Source organism: Lissotriton helveticus, chromosome 1_1, assembly GCF_964261635.1.
Source record: "Lissotriton helveticus chromosome 1_1, aLisHel1.1, whole genome shotgun sequence".
NCBI classification, from domain to species: Eukaryota; Metazoa; Chordata; class Amphibia; order Caudata; family Salamandridae; genus Lissotriton; species Lissotriton helveticus.
Window position 1 is genome coordinate 676,023,806 of NC_136057.1, and position 22,326 is coordinate 676,046,131.

Below are 22,326 nucleotides of genomic sequence, written 5' to 3' on the forward strand. Positions count from 1 at the left end.
CAGTAGCAAAACCCAAGGGGGTTATGGTGATTGATACATCCAAAAATGTAATGGATGTATGATTAATTTCCCAAGTGAGTTTGATTCTGTCGTCAATAGTGTTCAATTTCATCAACGATTGTTCAAGGTTTTGTTTGGTGTCTTTCCAGATAATGAATAAATCATCAATGTATCGGACATATAATTTCAGAATGTTAGTCCAATTAATTTCTCCATAGATATTATTGTCCTCATATTGTTTCATGTAGGCATTCGCATATGTAGGAGCAGCGCAATTACCCATGGACATCCCAGATAGTTGCAAATACCATTCCTGATCATGTTCAAAATAGCTATGGTAGAGGGTAAATATCATTAGTTCCATTAAGAATTGCTGCATAGAGGGTTCAATGTCACTGTTTAAAATGATATTTTCAATTGCCTCAATTCCCCCCCATGGGGGATAGAAGTGTACAATGAGTTTACATCAGCAGTACACAATAGTAGATGTTCATCTGGGTTAATGGTAACCTCTTTTTATTTTAACAAAAACTCGGTGGTGTCTTTGATGTAGCTTTTCATACTTTACACCATCGGTTGCAGGTTTCAATCCAGAAATTTCCCCACCGGTTCATGCAGGGAACCTCTGGTAGATACTATGGGCCTAAAAGGTGGGTCCTCAAGGTTCTTGTGTATTTTAGGCGTCATGTGAATAGACGGTCTTTTTGGGTGTTGTTGAAGTAAGTATCTTTTGGTTTTGTCATCAATAGTTCCTATGTCCAATGCTTTATTTAAAATGTCATTGAGGTTGTCTTTGAATACGTTCGTAGGATTCCCATCCAATTTAGAATATATTTGTTCATCCAAGATGTGTTCTTTGACCTTTCTGTTGTACATATCTGTATTCAAAATGACCAGGGCTCCACGCTCAAACTGAAAATACAGTTTGAGGAAATTACAAGATCTACAGACGCTAAAGCTAGCACACTAGCATTTAATGAAGATGAAATCAACCGCATATATGCATGAATTAATGAGGACATAGCACAAGAAACATCAAGCCACACGAAGGAACAATGCATCAGACAATTGATATACTTATCCAAACGTGAAATAAATCAGAAACTCTATGCGAGTACTTTAATAAAATATCACAGAGCATCACGCATTCCCCGGGGACTAAGGATAGCGCTGAAACCCTCCTTATGCAAGAACTCAAAATTGTTTCAAGAGAAATGGTATGCTATTCTAGATAAATGCAGCCTGGATTTAATCTTACTAATTGTGGAAGAATTATCTCAAATACTTGCTGATCTGAATAAGAAAATCAAAGAAATTGAAAAAGAACTAGCTGACACCATAACATCAGATGAATGGTCTAAAACATTAGAGGACATCACAGTCCAATTAGAAAAACATTCAAAAGAAATTAATGATAGAAAGATCTGAACATTCAGAAGGGATACCCTGGATTATAAACTTGGGGAGGTTTATACATGGGCAGATGTATATGCCCAAAGGAGGAGAAATAAACCATATAGCCAACAAACCGACACATCCTCATCGGGAAGTGACACCTCAAATCGTCCCAAAAATTGTACAAATCTTCCGGGAACATCCGCGAGATCTAGCGAGCCCCCACCATCAGATCAGAACGATAATTCAGCCACTTCGGCACCTTTTTTAGAGCAAAGCCCGGACTTAAGAGAAGACCCAGGTGGGGCAAAAAACATAGAAAAAGCTCACCCCAATACACGGAGTACCACCGAAAAGAAGGTCGTCAAGAAGAAAAACACCTAGTCATAAACATTTCTGACACCGTTTTGAAACCGCATGAAATGAGACTATTGGAGAAAGGAACATCTTTCATTCCCACTACCCAGACAAATCTACTGGAACTAGACATCAGTACCTTTAAGTTTACTCGGAAACTAAGATTAAGACTTTTTTTGAAAATGTGTTACCTCCATCTACCCAGCAAAAACCTGATCAATTGATGGGCTTAAGACCACCTAGTACTTTTCAAGCACCTTGTAGCCATAAATGTATCGATCTTTTTGAAAACTTAGTGAAACAAGGCATTTCAAAACTCAATTTCAAAAAGAAAATCCGAAAAAACATCACACGGAAGGACCAAGATACCCTAAATAAAATCGCCAACAAGTGCAACATCAAATGTATCAAAGCAGATAAAGGGGGAGCCCTGGTCATTTTGAATACAGATATGTACAACAGAAAGGTCAAAGAACACATCTTGGATGAACAAATATATTCTAAATTGGATGGGAATCCTACGAACTTATTCAAAGACAAACTCAATGAAATTTCCAATAAAGCATTGGACATAGAAACTATTGATGACAAAACCAAAAGATACTTACTTCAACAACACCCAAAAAGCCCGTCTATTCACATGACGCCTAAAATACACAAGAACCTTGAGGACCCACCTTTTAGGCCCACAGTATCTACCAGAGGTTCCCTGCATGAACCGGTGGGGAAATTTTTGGATCGATACCTGCAACTGATGGTGAAAAATATGAAAAGCTACATCAAAGACACCACCGAGTTTTTGTTAAAATGATCAGAGGTTACCATTAACCCAGATGAACAGCTACTATTGTGTACTGCTGATGTAAACTCATTGTACACTTCTATCCCCCATGGGGGGGAATTGAGGCAATTGAAAATATCATTTTAAACAGTGACATTGAACACTCTATGCAGCAATTCTTAATGGAACTAATGATATTTACCCTCTACCATAGCTTTTTTGAACATGATCAGGAATGGTATTTGCAACTGTCTGGGATGTCCATGGGTAATTGCGCTGCTCCTACATATGCGAATGCCTACATGAAACAATATGAGGACAATAATATCTATGGAGAAATTAATTGAACTAACAATCTGAAATTATATGTCCGATACATTGATGATTTATTCATTATCTGGAAAGACACCAAACAAAACCTTGAACAATCGTTGATGAAATTGAACACTATTGACGACAGAATCAAACTCACTTGGGAAATTAATCATACATCCATTACATTTTTGGATGTATCAATCACCATAACCCCCTTGGGTTTTGCTATTGACCTCCATCGTAAAGCCACAGATCGCAATAATACACTTCATTTTTCAAGTTTTCACCAAAATGCACTGAAAAGACATTTACCTTTTTCACAAATGCTTCGTGCTAAAAGAATTACCTCCAATCCAAATTTAGCTGAAGTGCGTATTGAAGAAATGGGTAAGAGATTCAGCAATAGAGGGTATCCTAGCAAGATTGTGGAAGAAGCAAAAGCTCATGTAGCTCTGATTCCAAGAGATGACACACTAAAGAGAAGAACAAAAACTGAAGACAATAGAATGGTGTTGGTATCAAAATTCTCCACTATGAGTAAAACATACAAAAAGATCATATTAAAACACTGGCCAATTTTGAAGATGGAGCCCGATTTTCAAGGCATATTTGAGACACCCCCGTGTTTGCATACACTAGACATGCGAACATTCAAGAAATCCTTAACAAAGAACCATGTGAAGTAATGGAAAATAAAGGTACTCGAGCATGTTTGAATTGCAGCAACTGCAATAATGTCATTAAAGGCAACGTGGTTACACACCCCATGAAGGGGCATGATATCAAGCTAAAGGTGAACGCAACTTGTGATTCTGCCAACCTAATTTACTTAGTGAAATGTCCGTGTGGCAAAATTTATATTGGCAAAACCGAAAGGAAAATAAAAGTGCGCATCAATGAACATAAATCCAACATAAGAACCAACAACGAAAAATCAAATATTGCTGCACACTTTATGGAATTCAAACACAACATTTCACAATTGAAATTTATGGTTCTTGAAATCATCAAAAAACGAGAAGGCATAGACAATAATAAACATTTGTTACAACGCGAGATTGCATGGATTTACAAATTGCAATCAATGAAGCCGTTTGAACTAAATGATCGGCTGGAATTCAGTTGTTTTATTTAGCCACCTATTCTGGTGGTTTTCTGATGTGATATTTCCTTACTGTGTGGTTTACAGTGCAAATTACATCTACTATGTCTATTTATGTTGATATATTGACACTCTTAATCATGGTCGCCACATTCGCCGGCAATACTCATTGTCTTTTGTTTATTTTTACACGTTACGCCCGCCCCACGTGATTGAAGTAGCCGATTTGCGCTATTTCTTAACTGGTAATGACACTCCCCAAACATTCGTATACATTTGAGACTACTCACCTGGAACCTGAAGTAAGTTTTGGCCCTTTTTTGCTAACATATACGGGTGACTGTTACTGTTAATATTTGCTCATACGATTCGTAGAGGCGATGTCACTCGCTATGGTCTAAGTTGAGTTCTACCCACATTACTTTGAGCATACCCTTTTGCTTCGATTTATGCTAGGCTACCGAATTTAACTCACAGTCCCACCCTTGTTTAGTGAGCAATGCTCGCTGTTGCTCACCTCACTTTACATTTCTTTACCGAGCAAAATGAGGTTTGTGTAGTTAACACCACGCTACCTTTATGTTTGTTTATGTTTGTATATATTCACTTAGAGCCATGATTACACACCAATGTAAGACGCTATATGTGTTATATGTCAATCTGCTGGTTATAAGCTTGCTGACTGCTATATCCTTATGTTTTAGGTCTCCTTGATAAATGGCCAAGATGCTCGAAATGCATTGGAATATTTAATAATGCATACTACAAACAACGCCTCTGAATGATGTATCATGATGAAATATACATTAAGCTTGATATGAATTAAAATATCAGTTTTGAAAAATAAAGAAACTTTTGAAATTTTTTAAACTTTAAGGAAACTTTGATGGAGTCTTTTTACAAAGAACCTATGGTGTGCCCACGACAGGGATGCTCTCACACATCGGTGGTTGCACAGTTTAGCATTATGTATTGACATGCATGGATGGACATGTCACCTGTAGGAGCACCCTAATTAATTGAAATTTGACATTTGATATAAACCTATGGAAAAACAGCAGTGCACCCACTCGCTGTTCGCTTTATCAAAATGTAGCTTATAACATTACACAGCCACCTGTTAATGTAGGTTCTGCATCGCATGCTGGCTTCTGTGCCTCTCTCCTCCAGCTGTCCGAGTACAAAGCAGTGCCCTGGCTATTCTACTACGCAAACGTACAGCATACATGTTCAGCGCTTAGGGCTCTTTCCTGTTTTTTAGGTCTCGCTAGAGACATAAAAACCACCACACACACAACTACATATGCACACAACCACACACACAACCACACACACACACAACCACTCACTCAACCACACACACACAACCACACACACAACCACACACACACACACAACCACAACCACACACACACAACCACACACACAACCACATACACAACCACACACACACACAACCACACACACAACCACACACAACCACACAACCATACAACCACACACACAACCACACACATAACCACAGAGACAACCACAACCACACACACAACCACACACACAACCACACACACAACCACACACAACCACACACACACAACCACACATACAATCACACAGCCACGCACACAACCACACACACACCCAACCAAACACAACCACACACACAACCACACAAAGCATTGGCATAGCCAATAGATCTTGCCTCTGGGACCTTATAAGTGTTTAGCCACACAGCCGTTGATGTGGTTGCACCAAGGAAATTTTGCTGCATAACTAAATACTTAGAAGGTCCCAAAAGTGAGACCTATTGGCTATGCCAATGCTTGTTCTCTAATACCTCTCTGAAGGTATTAGTATATTTGAGTCCAAAGTAAATATGTTAGTCTTGGTCCTAATCGTATTTCAATTCACCTTAAGGCTGCCGACATTATTTCAAAACGATGTCAATGAGGGAAACTCTGACAAAGGAGTGAAGTGCATTTATGTGTGATTGGTGGTATGTGGCATAGAGTGCATTTATGTGGAGTGTATTTATGTTGCATTTAGTAGAGTGCAACTATGTGGTGTGTAATTATGTGGCACTGAGTGGTATTATGCGGAGTGTATCTATGTTGCATTGAGTAGAGTGTAATTATGTGGCGTCTAATTATGTGGTACCGAGTGGTATGTGGAGTGTATTTATGTTGCATTGAGTAGAGTGTAATTATGTGTAATTATGTGGCGTGTAACTATGTCGGATTGAGTGGTATTTTGTGAAGTGTATATGTGGCTTGTAATTATGTGGTACTGAGTGGTATGTGGGGTGTAGTTATGTTGCATTTAGTAGAGTGTAATTATGAGGCATGTAATTATGTGGCACTGAGTGGTATTATGTGGAGTGTATATGTTGCTTGTAATTATGTGGTACTGAGTGGTATGTGGGGTGTAGTTATGTTGCATTGATTAGAGTGTAATTATGTGGCGCGTAACTATGTCCAACTGAATGGTATTATGTAGAGTGTATTTATGTTGAATTGAGTAGAGTCTGATTAAGTGGAGTGTAATTATGTGGCACAGTGTTATTATGTGGAGTGTATTTATGTTGCATTGAATAGAGTGTAATTATTTGAATTGTAAATATGTGGTATTGAGTGGTATTATGTGGAGTGTATTTATGTTGCATTGAATAGAGTGTAATTGTGACGTGTGATTATGTGGTACTGAGTGGTATTATGTGGAGTGCTTTTATGTTGCATTGAGTAGAGTGTAATTGCGTGGTGTGTAATTATGTGGTACTGAGTGGTATTATGTGGAGTGTATTTATATTGCATTGAATAGTGTGTAACTATGTGGCGTGTTATTACGTGGCACTAAGTGGTATTATGTGGAGTGTATTTATATTGCATTGAGTAGCGTGTAATTATGTGGCATGTACTTATGTAGCACTGAGTGGTATTATGTGGATTGTATCTTGCATTCAGTAGAGTGTAGATATGTGGTGTGTAATTATGTGGCACTGAGTGGTATTATTTCGAGTGTATGTTGCATTGAGTGCAGTGTAATTATGTAGCATATTATTATGTGGCACTGAGTGGTATTATGTGGAGTTTATTTCTGTTGCATTTAGTAGAGTGTCATTATGTGGCATGTAATTATGTCGCACTGATTGGTATTATGTGGAGTGCATGTTGCATTGAGTGCAGAGTAATTATATGGCATATAATTATGTGGCACTGAGTGGTAGTATGTGGAGTGTATTTATGTTGCATTGAGTAGACTGTAATTATGTGGCGTGTAATTATGTGGCACTGAGTGGTATTATGTGGAGTGTTTTTATGTTGCATTGAGTAAAGTAATTATGTGGCACTGAATTATATTATGCAGAGTATTTGTATGTTGCATTGATTAGACTGTAATTATATGGCACTGAGTGGCATCATGCGGAGTGTTTTGTGTTGCATTGAGTAGAGTGTAATGATGTGGCGCATAATTATGTGGCACTGAGTGGTATTATGTGGAGTGTTTTTATGTTGCATTCAGTAAAGTGTAAATGTGGTGTGTAATTATATAGCTCGCAGCCCGGTGGCAGAGGGCTCGCACGCATCTGCTGGAGCGCTGATATTTTATTTTAAAACTCTGGTCTCTTATGCTGAATGCGAGCAATTTTACTCTTATTTCTTGCCTCACCTGTCCTGCTGACTACAAGCAGTGACTACGCTTTTAACCTTTCCTCAGTGGCCCTGCTGACTGCTAGCCGCCACACTCACCTTCACAGTCTGCCTGAAGCCAGTAATCCGCAGTGGGCTGACCGCTTAACGGCGACACCGGCGACTGCGGGCGCCATCTTGGGTTGGGTTGTCGGCCTGCTCCATCCTAGCCACACCCCCCTAGTCACACTGCTACTTAAACGACCACTATGCGTCAGCGCAGCGGGCGCGTCGTAGGCGCGCCGGAGCCGCGCCAGAGTCAAGCCCGTCTGCGCCCGTCCCCGGCTGGTCGGGGCCCGGGACCGGCCACTATGCCCATGCACCCATCATGTACTCTCCCACGACCATTCTCTCCCTCTGGCACCCACGCCCCCCCCTTACAGTGCGAGAGCGCATTGTCTCTCTTGACTTATGTAATTCTTCTGCTGCACTCTTACGGCCTAGCGAGTTATTGCAACAGCCGTTCGACGTTTCCTCATCCCCTACCCACCTGTTACCTAAGCACGGTCCCGTGTCCCCTCGCACTCTGGGTACCCCCCTGCCTACCACCACAGCGATCCTCCTTAACACTAGGTCTGCGGTCGGGCACCATCTCGAGCTATTCCATCTGCTTGACTCCCGCCAGCCAGACCTATTATTCCTTACGGAAACATGGTTTAGGGATGACTCCCTTCCGAGCCTCTTGTCCATGCTCCCCTCCACTTATTCTGCCATCAGAATGGATCGCCCTGGGGGAAAAACTGGGGGAGGCGTTGCTCTGATCACCCGTACAGATTTCCACTTCCAGACACTACCCTCCCTTCCTATTCCCGCCGTGGACTGTCTAGTAGTCCGTTCCTCCTCTTTTGGGGTTCCTCTGACTTGTGTGCTCATCTACCGGCCGCCTCAACCCACCCCTGATTTTCTTTCCTCTATTGACGACCTCCTGGTCACTCTAGTAGTGAACAACTCTGCTATTCTGGTGCTTGGGGACCTGAACTACTGGCCGAACGACCCAGCTGAAGATCTTAGATCCAAGGAGTTCACGGCCCTGCTCACCAGTCTTAATTTTCTTCCCCAACTCAGTATGCCTACCCATACCAAAGGCCATCAATTAGATCAAATCTGGACCCTTAATATCCCCATCAACCCCCCCACCATCTCGCCCTGCTCCTGGTCAGACCACTCTCTTATTTCTTTTGCAGTAGCCCTCGGACGGCCGCCTAAACCCCCCCCGCCTAGAAACATCTGGGCCAGAAAGTGGGATAAGGCTGACCTCCCCGCGATCTGCTCCTTCCTCTCAGCTTCCAGCCCCGAGCTCGGTGGCCTACCCCTCTCCACTCAGCTCACAGCCATTAACACCTGGCTGTCAAACGCGTGCAACACTACTCTCCCCCTTAAGAGAGTGGCCATCAAGCGTGCCCATGCGGCCAACAGATGGTTTACTCCTTCCCTTAGAGCTAAAAAACTTGCGACACGCAGAGCCGAACGATCGTGGCGGCGCTCCTACTGCCCCTTTCTTAAAACAAGCTACTGCTCGGTACTCAACGAATATAAAAGGGATATACTAAAAGCTAAAGCTGAGTACTTTTCCGGCAGGATCCTGGCAGCAGAAAACCAATCTAAAGAAATATTCGCCACAGTTCATGAGCTCGCTGCCTCTGACAGGGCGACTCCTAAAATCCCCCCATCCCAAACCCTCTGTAACTCCCTTAATTCCTTCTTTATCGAGAAGGTAGCCCTCATTAAGGCCAACATCCCTTCATCACTCCCGGTACCACCTGCTGTTCAATCCCCCTCCTCTGTCTTACCCCTTACCCAGTTCCCCCTTTTGACACGAGATACTCTCCTCCCCATATTGGCCCAGGTAAAATCGGGCTCCCCCCAGGACATTGGTCCTGCATTTGCCCTGAAAGAGTTTTTCTCCAATTGTTGCTCCCCCCCACTCACTTTAATTAATCATTCCCTCACAACTGGCACTGTCCCCCACGCTCATAAATCGGCAGTCATCATTCCGATCTTGAAAAAGGCAGGCACTGATCCTTCCCTGCCTGCTAACTACCGTCCCATCTCCCTCCTCCCCTATCTGGCCAAGGTCTCAGAGGCCCATGTCACCAGGACTCTGAGTTCCTTTGTGGAATCGACTGGCCGCCTTTCTCCCCGCCAGGCGGGCTTTCGCCCGCTGCACTCTACCGAGAAGGTAGTTGTGTCGGTGATGGACAAACTGAGGGAAGGCATTGACACCGGCCGCCCCCAGGCCCTGGTCCTGTTAGATCTGTCCGCCGCATTCGACACGGTGGACCATGGTATTCTGTTGACCTGTGTCGAGGCGGCGGGCATCGAGGGCATGGCCCTGACCTGGCTCCGATCTTTTCTAACAGACAGAGAGCAGGCCGTCCACCTAGCCAACTTTGCTGCTCCACCCCGGAGAGTGACCTGTGGTGTTCCCCATGGTTCTTCCTTGTCTCCTTTATTGTTTAATTTATACATCTCACCCCTCATTTTTTCTTTACAGCAGATGGAGGTCTCGGTGTTCAACTACGCCGACGACCTCCAACTTATCTTTAACCTTTCCTGCTCCCCCACCTCTGCCCTGAACTTCCAAAGGGTCATGCTTTTTATTCAAGGATGGATGAACTGCAACCACCTTAAATTAAACCCCGACAAGACCGAATTGGTCTTGACGGGTGGTGGCTGCAGTCCCTGGTCCCCCGCTTTTTGGCCCCTCTCCCTTGGCCCCCCTCCCCTCCCAGTTCCCAAAGTTAAAACCCTGGGCATCTTCATCAATCCCCAGCTCACTCTTCACGCACAGATAAACTCAGTGGTGTCGGCTTGCTTCTTTTCCCTCCGCACCATCCGTAAGGTCGCCCGATTCTTTTCTGTCGCCGCACTTAAGCTCATCCTCATGGCCATGGTGCAATCGCGCCTTGACTATGGGAATGTGATCTACAACGGCGCCCCGGCCTACCTGATCCCCCGGCTTCAACTGATACAAAATCAGGCGGCCCGCCTGATTTATGGTCTCTCTAAATCCAACCATGTGACCCCTCTGTTGCAGTCTTTGCATTGGTTACCGGTGAGGGAGAGGGCCCTATTTAAACTGGGCTGCATCACGTATCAGGCTAGGGCTGGGACTGCCCCTGCTTTCCTTTGTGAATCCATCTTACCCTACCTCCCGACCAGAGAGCTCCGCTCCACTCACCACGCTCTCTTGTCAGTCCCCCGTTTTAGGAAGCAGAAGTCCGGGGGGGCCAGATTCGCGGTGCTGGCCCCATCGTTTCGGAACTCGCTCCCTCTTGCACTTAGGACCTCATCGTCCTATCTGGAATTCCGTAAACTACTCAAGACGTTTTTGTTTTCCAGATCCGTAGCACCCTAGTTTCTTGTCTTGGCCTCCACCGATACACTGCTATCCAGCGCCATGAAACCGTCCTGGTAAAAGCGCGCTTAAGAAATATTTTAAAATTCAAAAATTCAATTCAAATTCAATTATGTGGCACTGAGTGGTATTATGTGAAAACGCCATAAGAGGATGGGGAATAAGAACTATGCACGGTGCCTCCTTGCCTCGCATGCCGCCTGCATTGAACACCTCCTGGCTGAGCTTTAACAACATGTGACTGTGAAAGTTAATCCTAAGTAAACATAAAAGAAATATGTGAAGAACCACTGCACAACCTACCGTGCACACATGCAACTCAGATTTTAAGGAGCTCTGTAAAATTAAAACACGTTTTTCCTCACCTGGTTTGAGTCGAGTGGTGGCAGAAAGTAAAAACAAACACAAAACAAGCACGGATGCGAGAGTGAAAGTGACCGGGCTATAAATTAGTAACCTGATCCATGGCCAGCTGCCAGCCTGCACGTTGCTGCTCGCTCCCGAGACCCAAAGGCCATGGGCGTGAACATTTAGAGGAAAGGCGGGACATGCACCCGTCTTTGGCCATTTGCGTGCTTTCATTATTGAAAGCCACATGCAAAGGCCAATGGAATGTGTAGGAGGAGTCGGACCCATATGGAGAAGTCTCTGAGAAGTCTGGAGTGATTCCAAGAGGCCCTCTTCTAGAGCAGCAAAAACAACAGGTGATGGACAGAATGCAGAACAATGTCATACATTCACCCCAGAATAAGTGTGGCAGGGTATGCTCAGACGTGAGTCCCTTGCTCACTTTGCCACTGGATTCAAGCAAGCCGGGCTGAAGGCGGCTGTAATGCTAGAAACCGGTCCTCGGAAGCTTGTTTCCGGTCCAGGGAAGGCATGGCTTGGCAGTTCGGGCTGGACTGTTCCCATGAGGCACAGGGTCAGACTGATTTGCATATAGCCATGTCTGAACTGGGGTGGCAGAGTGGGCTAAAGAACGGTGATGGATTAAACCCAGATCTTTTGACTGGGTGTGAGTGTTTGATTGGTTCAGATGCTCTGTCCATCACCACCCCCTTTTGTACCGCTTTGGCCGCCATATGTGTGGCAGGGTATGATCAGACGTGAGTCCCTTGCTCACTTTGCCACTGGATTCAAGCAAGCCGGGCTGAAGACGGCTGTAATGCCAGAAACCGGTCCTCGGAATCTTGTTTCCGGTCCAGGGAAGGCATGGCTTGGCAGTTCGGGCTGGACTGTTCCCATGAGGCACAGGGTCAGACTGATTTGCATATAGCCATGTCTGAACAGGGGTGGCAGAGTGGGCTAAAGAACGGTGATGGATTAAACCCAGATCTTTTGACTGGGTGTGAGTGTTTGATTGGTTCAGATGCTCCGTCCATCACCACCCCCTTTTGTACCGCTTTGGCCGCCATAAGTGTGGCAGGGTATGCTCAGACGTGAGTCCCTTGCTTACTTTGCCACTGGATTCAAGCAAGCCGGGCTGAAGACGGCTGTAATGCCAGAAACCGGTCCTCGGACGCTTGTTTCCGGTCCAGGGAAAGCATGGCTTGGCAGTTCGGGCTGGACTGTTCCTATGAGGCACAGGGTCAGACTGATTTGCATATAGCCATGTCTGAACTGGGGCGGCAGAGTGGGCTAAAGAACGGAGATGGATTAAACCCAGATCTTTTGACTGGGTGCGAGTGTTTGATTGGTTCAGATGCTCCGTCCATCACCACCCCCTTTTGTACCGCTTTGGCCGCCATAAGTGTGGCAGGGTATGCTCAGACGTGAGTCCCTTGCTCACTTTGCCACTGGATTCAAGCAAGCCGGGCTGAAGACGGCTGTAATGCCAGAAACCGGTCCTCGGAAGCTTGTTTCCGGTCCAGGGAAGGCATGGCTTGGCAGTTCGGCTGGACTGTTCCCATGAGGCACAGGGTCAGACTGATTTGCATATAGCCATGTCTGAACTGGGGTGGCAGAGTGGGCTAAAGAACGGTGATGGATTAAACCCAGATCTTTTGACTGGGTGTGAGTGTTTGATTGGTTCAGATGCTCCGTCCATCACCACCCCCTTTTCTACCTCTCCTAGAGCAGAGCATGCACGCTGCGCTAGGCTCGACCTAAAAAACCAGGATGTCCAAAGCTTGGGGCCAGCCAACAATCCTTCTCCTATTAGGAGCACATTAAACCAAGCTCTGTGGCAATGCGCTACCTATAGGTCGCACCCCCGTACCATGTGATTGATGACTAAGACGCTATGCTGAGATCTCGGGAGATCTCATGCATAGCAAGAAACAAGGAATGGAAGGAGGCCATCGGCCAGAACCAAATTCAAGCAGATAGGTAAGGTAAAAGGGCAACAAATGAAACACAACCAACACTCACCCAATCACACATCAAATTTAACTGTACACCCCGCAGGAGTGGTGGGGCTTTGTCTAGGGGGTCATATACTATTCTATGGGCCTATGAGCAGAACACACAAACAGACCGGGTGGTAACAGTTCTTCAGCGGGCGAGTTGGCAGGCTGTAGTCAAAGAGGACTCCACGAGGACTGAATCGAATTTGTTGCTGCGGAGAATACTGAAACGGGAGCTGCACCGAAGTCAATTCCATCGGTGATGCACCTTTTGCAGCTTGGACTTCATATTGGTCCAGGTCATCTCCTGGTTCTTCGAGCCTTTTTGGGTGAAAACGTTTTTGAGTCCCAACTTTTAGGGTTAGGCAGGAGGAGTACTCTTAAGAAGTACACCAAGGGCCCAGGACCTCAGAAAGCATCTTTTTAGGATTAAGACTCACTCCAGCAGAGGCCCAACAAAAGCCCATTGTAGGTCCAGTTAGAACTGGTCAGCTGGGAAGTTTACAGAGCAAGTGCAAAGCAACCAAAGTAATAGAAAAGTTGCACATTTGTTGCATTGAGACTTGTTGTGGCTCTGTAACTCAAACAGGATGCCAGTCAGCTGATCCTTATAGTAACTTCTGCTATCAGTTGAAACAGGTAAGCAGATTCAGTCTTCTATCCAGATTTCAGACATCAGGCCAGCCCGACTGTCTGGTTTTCCCATGACCAGGAGTGTCCAGATTTCATTTGATGGGAATTCCATCTTTATACCGAGTGCTAGCATGTGGGTGGACAACAGTCCTTGTTTACAATAAAGAGTGAGTTTGGGGCTAGTTCCTTTCTTCCCTCTGTATAGATTTCAAGATGTGAAGATGCACACAGAGGCAGGGCAGGCCTTGTGGGACTTGTGTGTGCAGTGAGCAGGGTCCTTTGAAATGAATGTAACTAGAACTGGGCACAGCTTCACCCACCCGTCATGTAAAGAAGGCTCTCCCCTATCCAAACCCAGGCCCTATTGTCTGACCAGAGGCACATCTTTGGGCTGAGAGCAATTCAGACCTCAGGGGCAGCTGGAAAAATTACAGGCAGACCTCACAAACTTTAGGACATAAACATGGCAACTTTATTTAAACAAAAATGAAGATTATAATCTAAAATTATTTTAAATGGGTTAATAATTTGGATTGAACATCGTATTTTCAAATCACTCCTCAAACAGAAGTTAGCTTTTAGTAGGTGATAAAGATAAGCTTGTGATACTGTATGGGAGAGTGAAGCTTACAATACTGAAAATAGATTTCTGTTGATTTGGATTAGTAGGACATCGTTTGATCTTAGCAAAACATGTAAAAAATGTAAAGACCATGCACCATGCCCTCTAAAATGTTAGGGCCAACTATAAAGCTGACTTAGAGGTAGTAAAAAATATATTTATGTGTCTGGGAAGTGGTCTTACTTGACAACTGAAAATGGCTGCTAACATATGCACTGCAGATTGACAAATGACAGTCCAGACACATGTTAGTTTGTTAGGTGCCACAATAAGTGCTTCACCACCCAAGTAGTATTTACATTAGGGCCCTTTGGCAAAGGTACGACTCAATACTAGGGTCCAGAGTACTCTAAATTTGTGAATCAAGAAAATGCTAATGTACCGTGTTTAAAGGTCTAAAAGCGCATGCACTTTATTAGTGGTTACTAGGGTAAAGTGCCCAGAGTACTAATGGCAACAATAATGTTTCTCCTTAAAATAATGCTCATAAGTCAAAGGCGTTGTGATAAAAATAGAAAATAGTGTCAGGCTAACAGTAATGTTATGTTATGTTGATTTATATAGCGCACTAATCACCCAACAGGGTATCCAGGTGCTTGGGCAGGTATATATGTGTGTGGTCCCAAAGGTGAATATATGAAGAGCCATGTCTTCAGCTTCTTGCGGAACTCAAGAAGTGAGGAGGAGGCTCTGAATTATAGAAATATCACAAAAGTGCAGTGCAACACTATACAAATGTTTCTCTCTGTCTCTTTTAAGCATCCTCCCAAGCACGTGAAGTAGATGTTGGCCAAGAAGCTGGGGAACAGGATGACCTCTGGGAGTCTGAAGGTGGCAACACTGACACAGAAGGACCCAGCGGCACCGAGGGTGACCAGTTAGGCAGGAGACCAACACTTCGACCAATTGGGGAGAGGATGTAGCCTTATGGCTAGAGCGGTCGACCTCAGTCTTAAGAGGGGCAAGATGGCTGCTGACAGACCTTGGGGGGAAGTCGCTACCCTCCCAGGCTCCCGCTCCTGCTCAACGGCGTATAGAAACGGAAAAAACTGAAAAAAATGCCGACAATCGCTTTCTACAGAAGGATAGTATGCAGCCTTCAGTGAGATTTGTAAAACGGCTTTTTCACAGGATAGTGAGAAGTAGACTGAGTTTAGCTAGCGTGCTTTGCTGGTTTGGATCTCAGGATAACTCTTTGATTGCTCTTTGACAAGTTTTGATGCAGAATATGGCTCCACGCGGTCCAAGACCGCAGAAAGATTCTCAGAAAGAGAGAGAAAAGGATTACGCTACTCTAAGCGACCCTGGTGTAGCCCCAAGTTCTAATCTTCGGTCTATGATACAGACACAGACTCGAATCCTCAGAAATACGGTGAGGGATAACCTGGATACCGCAGATTATGCAGAGGAGGAGGGAGAAAATATTGAAAAACCCCAGAAGAAAAATGAACCGAAGTCAAAGGAGTTAAAATACAAATTAAAAGAGAAAAAGGAGAAAGCCCAAGTAAATAAAAAAAAAACAAAGCGCCAGAACAATGAAGTCGCTGGTAAAGTTGCGGGTAAAGAGGGACGCATGCGTCAGCCTACCCTGCGTGAATCTTTTGCGGTGCCCGCTTTGATCCAACCTTCAGGAACGGCGGTGGCGGCAGGGACGGAAGCAGTAACCACCTCACTACAGGCATTACCACAGGCAGACTCCGGGTCTGGCGGAGTTAGCGGAGTTGTGCATGGGCTGACAGAATCGAGTGCGGAGCCCCGAGCGGCTCAGACTGAGAGCGCAGGTGAGACTAATGCTCGGAGAGCAGAGGATGCCTTACGGTCGCCGGATGTGCGCCCGACTGAGCTGGAGAATGAGCTGGAGACTGAGAGGACGCCGCATCTTGAACAAGAGCAACAAGAGCTACGCGATCAGACTCGAGACGGGGGAAGTCAGTCTCCCGTTTTACTAGGAGATCAAAACCTCTTGGGAGTTTTGGACAGAGAACAGCACACTACGACTCAAGTTCTTCTTGCCGGTAAGGAGGGCATTGAGGGTTTTGACAATGTGCTTAGTGATGGGATACAGACTCGACTAATGGAACTGGTGGATGGGGTAGATGGGGTAGAGAGACCAGCATCCACGCAGAGGGTGGACATTGCAGTCGAGCTGACCCCGGATGGGGTGAATGATGCGCAGTCTGTTCCTTTTGTTAACTCTGATATAACCCTACCCCCATCCCCCCTACATCGTATTGAAGAACACTCTGTGGCTCCAATTAGAGAGAAAGGTGGTATAACTCAACAAACAGAACAAGATGGTGGAAACCAGGGATCAGGGATAACTGCGATAGAAGGCAGACCAACCTCTATTATTCAACCTCCAGTTGGTCCTTCTATGAATTTGGGATCCCCAAGTGACGAATGCTTTTATTCGGTTAATGATGAGGAAGATAGTAATGAGAATGAGGTCTCCAATTCTGAGAGTGATATTGGGGTCTCTGAGACCGAATCTGAGTTGGAATCCAAGCCTGTGACCTCCGACAGTGAAGAAACACATAAAGTGACCACTAAAAGAAGGGGGAAAAGGCTAAAAAATATATCACGCAGTAAATCAAAAACGAATATGAGTCCCTCACATACAGAAGTTTCGAAAAGGTTAGACTGGGATTATTCAGCAACCTCGCTGCTTTATCAAGAAGGGGCTGCTGCTGGGCTGACTCTTTACCCAACTCCTCTGCACAAGCTACAACGATGGATATGCTGTTTTCAACATTAAAACAAATGCAGGGGGAGGCTAGAGCTGAGTCACGGAGGGCAAAGCAAGCTAATCAAAAGATTCAAGTATCTCTACGAAAAGTTAATAAACTATATTCAGATATGGCTTCAAGGGTTACTGAAGTAGAAACAAGAACTGAGAAATTGGAGGAAGAAGTTGGTAATTGGAGCGAGTTTCGGAAGGAACAGGAAAAGATGGCAACCGATGTACATTGGAAGCTCGAGGACTATGAGAATCGCCAACGCCGCAACAACATAAGATTATTGGGGGTGGCAGAATGAAGGGAAGGGCAGGATGTGCGGGCATTTGTCATTGAGTTGCTTAAAGGGGCCTTTCCTGAGTTAACGGGTTGGGAATGGGAAAGGGAGATTCAAAGAGCGCACAGGTTCCCTATGGTTCAAAAAAGGGCCTCACCTATTGATAAACCTAGGGCAATTTTGATATTCGTGGAGAATTTCCTTTTAAGGCAGGAGATTATGGACAAAGCCAAGCCTGAAGCTAGACGGACATATAATGGTATTACTTTCTTTGCCCGCCCCGATTTCTGTCATGTCACGGTTGAGAGGAGGTGGCGGATGAGGAAAATGATAACCCCTTTTCAAAACATGGGTTGCGAAGCATATCTATTGTTCCCATCTCGTCTTAAGGTAATAGATAAGGGACAGATTAAGATCTTTTTCTCTGAGATTAAAGCGCAGGAGTACCTTGAAGAGATTAAGCAAAGAAAAGGGGGCACAAAAAAAAATATGGTGGTTGCACTAACCCAGACAAAACAAAAAGTTTAACAATAAGGTGGATTACTTGAAAGGAAAAACCTAATATATGTGTCCAAAAAAAAAAAATGGTATAATGGCATAAAGAAATGGTTGGTAACTAGAGCGGGGGAGGGAGGGAGTGGGTGACACCTGGGGCTCCAGCTGTCACGCATAGGTCAGGACTGACCTATTTGCCTGTATGGGGGGGAGGGGGGGTGAGGAGGGGAGGGGGAGGGGTACAGGGCACTTGGTTGTTTTTTTGTTAAATACTTATGTACAGGGAAGACTTTATGAAATATGCAACATTCAGTGGATAGATAGATCACTTCAAGGAGGAAATGATAAAATAATGTGTGCTGTTGATGTTAATCTGTTGGGGCAAGTAATCGATGTGCAATAATGGGTACGCGTATAATTACTGTAAATGTCTGCGGGTTAAATGATCGAACCAAGAGGGAGCGGGTGGCGGCATGGCTAAGATCTTTAAATGTGGACTTGGTGTGTCTCCAAGAAACTCATATAGCGGGAGACCAGGGGCATTTGTTAAATCAGTTGGGATATCAAGTTCTAGCCTACACTAAGCAGGGTGCCAAAAACAGAGGTGTGGCTATTTTGTCTAAACAAAGGGATCTTACAATAAGGAGAAAACTCGAAGATAGATGGGGGAGATGGGTCCTTATAGAGTGTAAAATCAATGAGGAATGGTTTACGTTAGGGTGTGTATATGGCTCAACGGAGGATGATCCTGATATCTTTGATTTTTTGGATTTGGAGTTGTCCACATGGTCACCAACTATTATTTTGACTGGTGATTTTAACATTAATGGGGCAGGGGGCTTGGACTGGCTTCTAATAGGGGGTATCAGGGCAGAAAAAGGAGAGTTTGGTGTTCATTGGGTAACCTCGCAAGGAATAATGCTTTGATGGATGTATGGGGGACACTTTATCCCGACAAACAGGGGTTCACTTACTACTCAGCACCCCATAGGGTATGTGCTAGGTTAGACTACTTTTTTGCTTCAAACTCTCTTCAATCAAAACTAAAAATCGAAAAGCTACCTCGTATAGTCTCTGACCATAACCCTCTTATTTTAACAGTAAGCCTTAGTAGTAGAAGACCGGATCGTATTTGGACATTTGAGAGGGAATTGTTAAAGGAGGAGGCATATATTACCCATATGAAAGAGTGGATTACTGATTTTTTAAATATCAATAGAGGCAGTACGGAAGTTGGGAATGTCTGGAATGCATTTAAGGCAGCTATTCGAGGGGAGACAATAAGCTACAGTGTAGCGAGACTGAGGAGGGAAAGGCAAAAAGATGAAGACCTCATCAAAGCGGTGATAGAAGCAGAGGATGAATTACCTAGTAACGTTATAAGGGGAGCACCTCTAGATCAGGTTTTAATAAAAATAGCTAAGGCAAAGATGGAAGCACAGGAGAGCATAGCCAACAAAGCTGCTAAAACATACTTAGCAAATAGAGAGAGATGCTATGAGTTTAATGAATCTGTGGGTCGAACTCTTGCAATCCGAACCAGGCAGAATGTGTCTACCAGTCAAGTCCGTGAGGTTCAGGATGAAGTAGGAACAACGTTTTCGGATACAGAGGGAATAAGAGAAGTTTTTAGAAAATGTTATACCTCATTATATAATCAAGAGAACCCAGCGGATGCCTCTAAGATGGGAGATTACCTATGAGATATTCCAGTAACAATGTTATTGGAGAACGAGGCAAAGGGGCTGGAAGACCCTTTTAGTTCCGATGAGATTGATATTGCCTTGACTAGTTTACCCTCTGGGAAGGCCGCAGGACCTGACCAGATCCCAGTGGAATTTTTTTTAAAAATTTGGGATATAATTAAACAGGATCTGACATCTACAATGCAGCAGGCGCAGGGAGGGATATCAATCCCGAAAAGCTGGGCAGGGGCAGATATTGTCATCATTTTGAAAAAGGGCAAGCCCCCTAACCAACCTGGATCATATAGACCCATAACATTGATGAATGCGGACACAAAAATATATTCGAAGGCATTGGCTCTCAGAGTTGCCAAAGTCATAAACAGACTTGTGAGCATTAACCAGCATGGGTTTATACCGGGAAGAGGCACCACCCATCACATACGAAAAGTCATTACCCTTCTCGATGCTACAGAAGTAACAGGAGACCCGATGGCGATTATGTTATTGGATGCTGAAAAAGCCTTTGATCGTGTCTCCTGGGACTTCCTGTGGTTTGTATTGAGGAGACTGGGTTTTGGAGGGGGGCTTGTAAGAGCGTTACAGGTGTTATATGAGGCTCCGACCGCTCGTATTCGAGTAAATGCTGGATATACGCTTCCATTTAAAATAAAAAGGGGAACGCGACAGGGGAGCCCCTGCTCCCCACTTCTGTTTGCTCTTTATATGGACCCTTACATTCGCCGCATAGAATTAAATAATAATATCTCCCCACTAGATACTTATGGGACCCAATGCAAAATCCTGGCTTACGCCGATGACGTGGCGATTGTGACTCCTAAACCTATGGAAGCCATGGCAGTGGTTGAGATGGAAGCCCAACAGTTTGGAGAAGTGTCTGGTTACGCTCTTAACACTACTAAAACACAGATTATTAAAAATAGCAAAGCTTATTGCTCAGATAATCGGGTGGTGGAGAGTGGAGTATATCTAGGGGTAACAATCACAGCGGATCTAGACAAATTAGTGGAGGTAAATATAGCACCGGTAATAAGTAAAGCTAAGAAAGAACTAGACAGGTTACATAACATCCATTTTTCAATAGTAGGACGAACTAATATAATTAAAATGATCTTTTTACCAACATTTTTATACCTACTTAGGGCTATACCCCTATTATTTGAGGCGAAATGGTTTAAAACTCTGGAGCATATGATAAACCGGTTTGCTTTGGTCGCATGGAAAGACCCGAAGGGCATTGAGATTTATGGCACTACCTAGGGAACATGGTGGATGGGCCTTGCCAGACTTAAAATTATACTATTGGGCGGCATCCCTCCAAAACATGGCACGGTTATTAGGAGGAGGAGAAAATGAAGGACAAGACCAGTTAGGAACCCTAGCAATTTACACATTGGTCTTAGGAGATCATGCTGAGAATCTTCTTTTGAAAATTACTGACCATAGTTATTTTAAAAGGACTAAATTTAAAACAGTCAAAGCAGCACATAGAATTTGGATTTCATTCGCGAAAAAGTTTGGTCTGGGTAGGTATAACGCTTACACTAGGTTAAAAAATAATATCAGTCTTCCTGATGATATATTCTCAGGAGTGGTTTTTAATGATTGGGTAAGATGTGGGATTACGAAGATGGGGGATATGATGGGGTAATGCAGTTTTCTGGTCTGCAGGCAATATATGGTTTGGATTCAACTCATTTTTTTAAGTATCTGCAAATAAGAAGCTTTATGACGACAAAAACTGGAGGATTGGTGGGATTTAACTCGAACCCCATTCTGGATCTCATAGAGAATGGTACAGAAGGTACAATAAGAAGATTTTACTCTGAGTTGATAGAGCATCAAGTTGATGATTTGGAAAAGTTCGAAAATAAGTGGACACAGAAACTGGGGGTGGAGAAGAAGTGTTTTCATAGATCATTGGAATTGGGTCAGAAACTTTTGTGCTCAGCACCACTCCAGGCACAACATTATAAGACCCTTTATCTATTATATCACACACCCGCCAGGATAGCGCAATGGGGAGGGATAGCTGGAGTTACGTGTCCAAGATGTGATCTTGTTCACATGCTTGCAACGTGTACCCATTTAAAAACCACCTGTGATGAAATTGAACTATTTTTTAAAAATTCTTTAGGGATTGAAATTATACTTACCCCAGCAGTGGTGATGCTTGGAATAAATCAGAGCGCTATCCAGGTGCCCTATGAATATTTCATATTCTTGGCTATAGCTGTTTTGAGACTATGTATTGCCACAGCTTGGCTGGACCGTATACCACCTACATTCCATCAATGGTTAGCGAAGCTATTGACTGTGTATAACCTTGAAAAGCAATTTATGCTAGGAAAGGTGCAAATGCTAGGAAAATAGGTAAGGAAATATGGGAACCTATTCAAAGATGGAGAGACATAGATCCAGGGTAGGATGTTTTTATGTTTTGACAATATCTAATGAAGATATATTAGAATTGTAGTGTGATTGTTTATGCCGCTTTAACCTGTATAGCTTAAGATATA

At 44.1% G+C, this 22,326-nt stretch overlaps 1 protein-coding gene across 1 annotated transcript in view; it reads left to right on the forward strand.

Annotated features, from left to right (window-relative positions):
* LOC144762664 (uncharacterized) overlaps nt 1-17,349 on the forward strand; it is a 54,810-nt gene extending 37,461 nt beyond the window's left edge. The window contains exon 2 of the mRNA XM_078647904.1: nt 15,354-17,349. Coding sequence (XP_078504030.1) covers nt 15,814-17,349 — 1,536 coding nt within the window. The 5' untranslated portion in view covers nt 15,354-15,813. The remainder of the gene's footprint in view (nt 1-15,353) is intronic.
* Nucleotides 17,350-22,326: the final 4,977 nt, after the last annotated feature.